The 9,606-nt window shown below is 44.4% G+C and overlaps 1 protein-coding gene across 1 annotated transcript in view; it reads right to left on the reverse strand.

Annotated features, from left to right (window-relative positions):
- ITGA8 (integrin subunit alpha 8) overlaps positions 1 to 9,268 on the reverse strand; it is a 175,997-nt gene extending 166,729 nt beyond the window's left edge. The window contains exons 1-2 of the mRNA XM_075922446.1: positions 8,949 to 9,268; positions 8,246 to 8,370 (exon numbers count right to left, since the gene is read on the reverse strand). Coding sequence (XP_075778561.1) covers positions 8,246 to 8,370; positions 8,949 to 9,130 — 307 coding nt within the window. The 5' untranslated portion in view covers positions 9,131 to 9,268. The remainder of the gene's footprint in view (positions 1 to 8,245; positions 8,371 to 8,948) is intronic.
- Between the last annotated feature and the right edge of the window lie 338 nt (positions 9,269 to 9,606).

Here is a 9,606-nt window from a genome sequence, read left to right on the forward strand (position 1 = left end):
TCAAAACACAAGTAAAGCAGAACCACAGTTAAAAACACTAGAGATACGAACTGACCAATCAACCATGTACCACATTTGGAACCTAAAGTATACAACCAGACAGCAAGCAGCAGAGAGAGAGAGAGAGAGAGAGAAATAGAGAGAGAGAGAGAGAAGGACAAACATAGTACAGAAGGCAGAGAAAGGGCAATATGGATGATTATTACCTAGTCTGTTAATTCCCTCTGAATCACCTAACATTGGCCACTGTTGGAAGACAGAATACTGGACTAGATGGACCCTTAGTCTGACCCACTATGGCTGTCCTTATGTTTTTATGTCCTTACAGCGTTAAACATAATCTATTCAAATTTAAAGAGAAAATTTAAAAAAAGATTTAACAAGGTAAAGAAACTATTTCTGTACTTTTTTCACTTACGTTAAGATGGTCAAAAGCAGCATTTTTTTTCTGCATAGTAAAGTTTCAAAGCTGTATTATCAATGATCAGTTGTAAATTTTTGAAACAACCATAATGTTTTGTTCAGAATTACAAACATTTCAGAGTTATGAACAACCTCAATTTCTGGAGTGTTTGTAATTGCAAAGTTCTACTGTACTAAGTAATTAAGTTGTGATATATTAAAGGCAAAAGAGGGAATCGGTTTCAGAATCAGGATAGGAACTTGGGAATTAATGATTGCCTGTCCAGTGCTATCGCTACACTAAAACATGCCCCTCCGCCTGTCTCCCTCTCTCATTAAAGAATCACATCCAGCCTTCCATTAGGTCGGTGCAATATGATACTTTTAAAGGAGTAGGAGGGGAAAAGAATGAATGAAGAGGAGAATCCTCAAAGACATCCTCTCACATCACTACTGGAACAAAGCACATGTATAAGGGGGTTAACTGCTGTTGTTGCTCAGCAATTAAGTCAGATCACTGCATAAGAAATGTGCTAGACTGATCTGAAAAAAAAAAGAAGTCCCCTTATCTTTCTACAAGCTAGATATTAGCACCCACACATATGCACATCACATGCCAAGAAACACTGCAAGTGCTTAGTTCTTGGATTAGTTTTTAATCATCTGTGGATGAAAATCTTCATAACTTGACAGAGTTTCATACGCTTCTGAGATATATAACAGTTTGGGATAATCCACTGTAGAACAATTGTCTTGTGACCTTTCTATACAAATATGAATGTGCAGTATATTCTTGGTCTCAGTATGACTTTCTGCCTGACTCTATTTTAGTGTACAGATATTGTTAGCAGAATACTAAAGAATCCATTCTGTGTTTTGCAGCTAAAACAAGGCATTTTGAAGCAGTGACAGACATAAATCTAGCATTAAATATCTGTCATTAGGTACTGGTCTCAGTTCCAACACTTCTTCCTGCCAAGAACTATCTCGTAACAACTCTCCACTTCTTGTGGAGAAAAGGCCATTCTTCTTTGCTTCCTACTTGTTTTTCCTTACAACCCCATGCTAAATTAGAAAATATGCTCATACAGTAAACATCTCAATAATAAGGTCAACATTCAGTAACCATAAATTGCTGTAAATTACCATCCTACCATAAAGTTAGCATGTTGCACAATACAGCTTCCTGACTCTCAGCTGAGATCATTACATTATACTCAGTTCTCTCCCTTTTTTTCCCTCCACATTTAAGCAGGGGGCGGATATTAATAGCATAGATAAAAAAAAAACAAGTGACGCATTTGGGAAATTGTTGATGAATGCTTGAAATTCAGGTCATAGACTTTAAAGCCAAAAGGAACCATCATGGTCATATAGTTGGAACTTCTGCGCATTTCAGGACACAGAAGCACACCCACCTACTTCTAGAATAGACCCCAATCTCTAGTTGCGTTAGTGAAGTCCTCAAGCTGACCCTGAGTAAAATTCCTTCCTGACCCACGGTATGGAAATGGGTTTAACTCTGAGCACGTGGCCAAGACCTGCCAGGCAGACCTAGGGTTGCCAGCTGTCCGGTTTTCTACCGGACAGTCCGGTATTTGCACTGTCTGTCCGGTAGAAAAATTTAGAAAATACTGGACATGTGCAATGTCCGGTATTTTCTGAATTCCCGGCGGGGTACCGGACAGAAGCCTGGCGGGGGTGGGGGAGTGACTGGGAGGCGGGGTTGTGATTAGCCCTGACACGGGAGCAAAAGCCAGGTGGGGCGGGGCGGGGACTCCCAGCCCCTCCCCCCTCCCGTCTTTTGTATGTGACCAGAGGCTCCCAGCACCAATCGCGGCCCCGCCTCCCAGCTGGGAGCCTCTGATTGCATGCTGAAGCAGGGCGGGGGGAGTGACTCCCAGCCCCTCCCCCGCCTAGCTTCTGCTCGCAACTAGAGGGAGTGCCTGCCGGGGGGGCGCGGCCCGAAGGACTCCGGCTGTGGCCAGTGGCTGCATGTCCCCCCCACCAGGTCTGCTTCCCGCCCCCCTCTCCTCCTGTCCAGCCCCCTCAATTCCCCCCCCCCCCAGCTCTGCTTCCTGGCTCACCTTCCTCCCGGCCAGCCCCGCTGCCCCTGGACACACACACCCCACCAGCTCTGCTTCCCACCCCCGTCTCCTCCTAGTCAGCCCCCCCCCCCCGGCTGGTTCCCCTCTGGCCCCCCCAGCCCACGATCAAGTGTGTCTGTTTTTTTGGTGGGGTCTACCTGGCAACCCAAGGCAGACCCTTGAGGAAGAATTCTCTGTAGTAACTGAGAGTCCTCCCCACCTAGTGCCCCATAACCAGTTGTTGGGAGATATTTGCTGATAGCAGTCACAGAATTTCACTCCTCTGATGACTAGCGACCTTCATCTAATTTCAAACCTAAACTTGGTGATGCCCAGTTTTATAGTCATTTGTTCTTGTGTCCACATTGGTGTTTAACTTAAATAACTCCCTCCCTGGCATGTAACCGCCTTGGGAGCAAAACATCAAGGGTTTGAGCCCCGTCCTCAACCAATTTATAAAGAGAAACCATATCTACTCTCAGCCTTATTTTAGTTAGGGTAAACAAGCCAAGAACTTTGAGGCTGTCTCTAAACTACATCCCTTTTTCGATAAAGGGATGTCTATTAGGCATGTCAATATTTCCAATGAAGCTGGGATTTAAATAGCCAGTGCTTCATTTGCATAATGGCAGCTGCTGCTTTTTTCCGAAACGGGGCTTTTTTGAAAAAAAAAAAAAAAAACCAAAACCCACATCAGTTTAGACGGGGCATTTTAGAAATACCCCGTTTCAAAAGATCCTGTACTACTAAAAAAATGAGGATGTAGTTTAGACACAGCCTGAGTCTCATAGGTAGGCTTTCCATTCCTCAGATCATCCTAGGAGCCCTTTGCACTTTGGCATTTTATACCTTAAAGCAGCAACCTGAAAACCCTTATTCACCACTTTTATATAATCAAAAGTTTTGAACAAAATAGGCCATGTGAAGGATCATTTTAAAAATCTTAAACTGTTGACCATTCTGTTGGATTGCATGTGCTATAATTATGTGTGAGGTTATGACATACTTCTGTATGTATTATTGAAATATGTTTTGAGGCCATTTTGAGGCCAGGTACATGCCTCTGGAATTTCTACTACCTGCATCTGATGAAGTGGGTCTTTGCCCACGAAAGCTTATGCTCCAAAAAATCTGTTAGTCTATAAGGTGCCACAGGATGTCTCGTTGTTTATACAGATTCAGACTAACATGGCTACCCCTCTGATACTAAGCCAGGGGTGGAGAACGTAAGGTACTGGGGCTAGATATGGCCCTGGGCTTGCCTGGATGCAGCCCCCTGAAGCTCAGAGTGCCCACCAGCATTGGGAGCCTGCATTGGCTCTCCAGTCTCCAGCCCCCTCCCCACACAAAATCTACTAGGTGTGTGAGGGGAATGTGGGGATCACATCAGTGAAGGTTTTGGTTTTGGGTTTTTTTGCTTCTTATTTGTGTGTGGCTCCCAACCCAAAAAAGGTCCCCCCATCCCCCGCATTAAAAGGAATCCCAGACATCCCAGAAGCCATCTCAGAGAGAACACACACACAAAGGACACTGCTTGACCAAAGGGGGAGATCTCCCCACACATGATAAGCAAAAGATGTTTTCAGAAACCTGAATGAAACTATAAAAGAAAGGATGTATCATCGTAATTTGACATCGCTCCCACCACAATTCAGCACCTGAAAACATTATCTGGAAGACAAAGACTTTGAATTGGGAGAGGGAGGTTCAGGTTGAATGACAGTTCCAGCCTATATATTGAAGATTTGTGACCTGTGATACCATCTATGAGGGTGAAACACTGCTTGGTTCTAATTTGATTTACTTTTTAGAACTAATACTGTAAATTAATTTTTTTCTCTGAGATAACCAACTTTGATCTCTATGCTTGCTACTTATAATTACTTAAAATCTACCTTTCTGTAATTAGTAGTGCTTTCACAGTAAATCCACATTCATGTGAATCAAAAGTAATATTATGGCTCTTCTGTTAAGGGAAATTGTGGAAAGTGTTCTCATTCAATAAACATTCCTTTGTTTCTCTTTTTCTTTAAAGTCTCATGGTTGTTGTTGGCAATACAAGTGAGAAAAGCATCCAAGTGTGCTTCTCTCACTGGGACAAAGTAATTCTCATCAACTACAATAATACATGAGTTACTTATGTGTCAAAGGGAGACTAGACCCTCCCCCCCAAATGGGAATGTTAAAGACATGTTATGCTCATAATTTAAGGTAACTTTAGTTTTAACTGTCAATGTGCATTGCCATTTAAGTGGTATGAAATGTGTTCTCTTTCTGTTCACCACATTAGTTTCTATACTAGTCTTACTAAAGCAGATTATCAATTATTCAGCAGTTTGTTTTCCTTTTTATTGTACTTAGCACATTTGACTCAAAGAGCAGCTAATACTGGACTAAGTCTAAGAAAAAGGTAATGTTTATGTATGGAGGCATCAACATGAAAACGTTAAGCTCTGAATTTTTTTCTCTCGCCTCTGGTTTTGGAAGATTATTTCCAGCCCTTTGACATCAACAAACATATTGCCTTTTTAAAAATTAAAGTCAGTAGATTTAATTCCTCATCTGTACACTTACTAGGTGAAACTTCCTAATGTTGGAGAGATGATGGTGTTGTGGTTTAAGACACTAGATTAGGACGAAGGGGATCCAGATTCAATTCCTAGTCCCACCATAGACACTTGGGCAAACTAAATAATTAGTTTCTGTCTCTCGGCTTCTCCCTGGTAATATGTGAAGAGCATCATCTCCAACGCATATTACAGGATAAATTCATTAGTAAATCTGTTAGTCTTTGAAGTACCACCAGACTCCTTGTTGTTTTTAGTGAGTCTAAGGTATTCATTCAGTGACAGAAGTCATATAAGTCTGAAGACATCTGCAATATATTTAATAACCCATTGGTTTTGTCCCAATACAGCTACAAGAACACAAAGAAGGGAAATAAATAAAATGTATTTACAACAATCTCTTCCAGGCTAAAGGCAGTATTGTCTGTTCTGCTTTTGGGTACAGAGGAAATAAAAAGGAACAAAAGACTTGTTCATATGACTGAAAATGTTCTGAAGAGGAGGGAACTGAATGTAAATGGCCTTATTCCCAAGTAATGGAATCAATTTTAGGCCATTGATGTTCTGTAAACCTCGTTTCATGAGGCATAACGGAGCAGTCGACAAAGGCTTTCCTTGTCGACGTATCCACGTCTTGACTCGCGTGCTGTGCCAACGATCAGCTGAGCCGGCACAGTGCAACGGCCATTTTTATTTTAATGAAGCCAGGGATATTTAAATTCCCACTTCATTGACTATGTCAGGTAGCCTATTTTACATGCCCCTGTCGGCAGAGGCATGTAGTCTAGACATACCCCCGAGAGCACTCCATGCTTCAGTTTAGTGCTCTGGAAAATTTTGGACTAACTACTTTGGAAAACTAATCTGGTCAAAACTAGCATTTGCATGGCAAGCCCTAACACTTCTGTTGTGTTCATGTAGTCAACTACTTGTGCCACAACACCTTCTACCTACTCCAGAGAGATAAAACCTTTACTCCAGATCTTATAGAAACTCTGACTGATAACTTATGGAGTCTCCCTGAATCTGTTTACCCATCCACTGTAGTGTTCTCCTTACACCAGTGTGATCTGGCCCTATGTTTCCACAGTAATCATTTCCCAAGATACATTTTCAAATGTAATGAATCCTCTCTTTGGATTTCAGATTCAAAATTTGAGAAAAAAAAATACAAATTGAACTTCTCTAGTCTAGCACTTTCTGGTCCAGCAACATTCATGGTCTGTCATGATTTTAGTTAGTCAGATGTCCACTTATCAGGAGGTTGGCCAAATTTCTCACAATCCCATAAGGTTTGTTTACAGCCATCCTGGTCCTCACTGTTCTGTGTTGTTATTTAATTCTGATTTACCCCTAAATGTCTTCTAAGTGCCCGGTAAACAGTGAAGTGATGATAATGCTGCTAGACAATACCGACCTCTCGTGATTTGGCAAATTCTCTGATGTGGCACAGGTCAGGTCCCAGGGATGCTGGACTAGAGAAATTCAACCTGTATTTAAACACATAGTACTGCACTGTATGCTCCTGTGGCATTGTAAGGGCAATATTTATTCAGATGTAAATACTAGGTGTGTTGGTGATATTATTCGAGGTGTACACATATACAGATGCTGAAAGTAGGAATAAGAGATCCTCCGGAAAAGGGCTTTATTCCGGAGGATCGCGCCAGTCTAGACGCTTTTTTCCAGCTTTTCCCCAAGCCGGAAAAAAAGCGGTGGACATGTTTATTTAAATCCCACGGGGGATATTTAAATCCCCCGCGGATTTCCCTATTCCAAAGTTGGAAATTAGCATGGCTATTTTGGAATAGGGGCCAGTCTAGACGTAGCCTAGGTGTTAGGGAGAAAGCAATTGAGAACCAAGTAGATATGGACAGGAGATTGCTGTGTGCTTGATGTGGAAATGAAGATACTTGACTAAGTCTCACACTAATCATGTGAAGTTTTGCCCCTCCTTTTAATCCTGTTAACTTGACTTTTTTTGACTGTATAAAACAAGGGGTTTGAACCTTGTATGGTGCTCACATTTTCTGGATGCATTTTAGCAGAGCTTTGCTGAATAAACAGAGCGGTCTGACAAATCTGTGAGTCCTGTCTGACTTTGTGTATATATATATATATATATATATATATACACACACGCACACACACAGCACAAGGGATATGTACGGTGCATACATCTACATTCATATAAAATCAGAGATAAAATGTGCTTATTAGAGTATATATCCAGGTATTGCAGGTGTACTGTAATGTTTAGAATGCAGTAAGCTAGGACTCTTTCATACATGCCAGTGTGCACATGCATACACACAGAGTGTGCTGATTTGTTAGATTATAGTGGAATTGACTGAAATGTAATTTATGTTCATAGAAATGGATTTTGTTGTGTGATGTTAATACGTGTATGAAGAATAAACACTAAAATTAAATACAACCTGGTGATTTATAACTTTTGTGTCTAAAGATTGCATGGTATAAGTATGCCTACACTAAATCATTCGGTTTAAATGTCTTTGAAAACACTAGGTTTAAATTATTTTCGAAGGCTATAAAGAGAAAACATAAACAGCCTGAATTGTTTCAAATGTGTGTTCCCTTTAATTAAATAGGAAACATCTGTCATGGGATTTTGAAAGTGGATGTAATCTAGCCACATGATGCCTACATCAGTTTGCATCCAACATCCAATATTTTGAAAGCAAATTCTTCCTTTCTGTAAAGAATTAAATAAGCATGCAGCATGAAGTACTGCCTCTGTCTGAATGGGCAGAAAATCCCTTGTTCGGTCCCAACACTGAAGATCAACCACCAATTCCCACTATTCACAGGGGTACATGAAACATAGAGTTTTAGCTTCTGAACATCTGCAATTGGGCATTTCTTTTTAAAGTGTTTAGTGCACGCCAAACACCTTTCATTTAAGGAAAATGGCAGTCATTCAGATGAACTACACACCAGTCCCCGAAGTCACACGATTGTTATTTCTACAGAGACCTTTAAACACTTCTCCACATGCATGCAAACTTCTAAGAGTGCAATTCTCCAGGAAACCTCACACACAGATCAGACCGACACACATCATTGAATAAAGCATCCCATCAACTTGTTGTCAGGAGTGATTTTAGCAATGTGATCCCACACAAAATAATACTCTGGGTTATCTGCTTATTTAGGATTTGAACTTACTAGTAGTATCAAAGGGAATCTGCTTGCATTCAGCAGCTGGCCAAGGACAGTAATACACCGCTCCTCCTTCCTGGATATCCGGCTGCGTAGTATTAGCTTTGGGAGCACCCACCAGGACACTTACCCTGCAAAACATGGGTGCCTGTCACTAGATGGAGAGCACAAGCTAAAGGCAAACTGATGGCAGAGACTTTGTGCTAACATCAGCAGCCACCCCAGAGCAACAGGACTGGCAGAAACCATCAGAGCCCTTGCCCAACAACAGGATGGGGAGATCTCGCTTTCTGGTTTCTTTCATAGACTCACAGGGCTGGAAGAAACCTCAGGAGGTCATGGAGTCTAGCCCCCGGCTCAAAGCAGGACCAACCCCAACTAAATCATCCCAGCCAGGGCTTTGTCAAACAGAGACTTAAAAACCTCTAGGGATGGAGATTCCACCACCTCCCCGGTGACCCATCCCAGTAGTTCACCACCCTCCCGCCTCACTTTCCAGGCGATACCTCCAGGCGAGGGTAGGGGGAGTTGTGCGGGGAATCCCGCAAAGGGTCTGGGTTCCAGGAGTACCCCAGCGAGCCTGCCCCGCCCGGGGCGCTGGAGCCGAGCGGGGAGCGCCCCCTGCAGCGCGCGTGGGGCTGATGGAGAACTTCTGTGTCCCCCAGCCCGTCTGGCTCTGGCCGGGAAGCGGAGGCGGGCGGCTACTTACGCGCCGGCGGCCGGGCTGTGGAAATCCACCGCGTAGCCGAAGTAGCTGCTCTCCGGCCCGCTGTACACGGTCAGCTTCTCCTCGTCCACGTTGAACGCCGCCAGCCCCGGCGGCCGGAGCATCCCCGACAGCAGCAGCAGCAGCGGGGCCAGGGGTTCCCGGCGGCGCCCCGGAGCCAGCATCCTCCTCAGGCGCGGAGCCTCCCGGTCCCGGGCGCAGCGGGCAGGCGCCTAGTCCGCAGGGACCCGCAGCGGCTCTCGCCAGGCGCCCACCAGCATCGCCGCGCGGCGGCGAGTGAGGCAGCCGCGGGCTTGTGCCTCTAGTGGCCGCCAGCTGACTGCGGGGCGCCCCCTGCCGGCCGGCCGCTGCCGGGAGCGGAGCTGTCTCCCCCTTCCCGCTGCCGAGCTCGATAGGCAGCGGCTCCTGCTGCGCTGCACCGATGGGCTCTAGTACCCACATAGCCAGCGAGCTTTGCCCTGGCACCTGAAAGGCAGCGCCTGAACCTTCTCCGCCAGGTTCAGCGGCTTCGTTAAACGAGGGCTGGGCAACCAACAAAGCCTGGAAGTACGAGCAGTGACATAACACGCAGCGCCCCCAGGGCAAAGCTTTGCCCCCACTTTGTAGTGTAGCAGCTACTGGTGGCGCCCTGCAGTTGGGG

This window comes from Pelodiscus sinensis, chromosome 2 (assembly GCF_049634645.1).
Source record: "Pelodiscus sinensis isolate JC-2024 chromosome 2, ASM4963464v1, whole genome shotgun sequence".
NCBI lineage: Eukaryota > Metazoa > Chordata > Testudines > Trionychidae > Pelodiscus > Pelodiscus sinensis.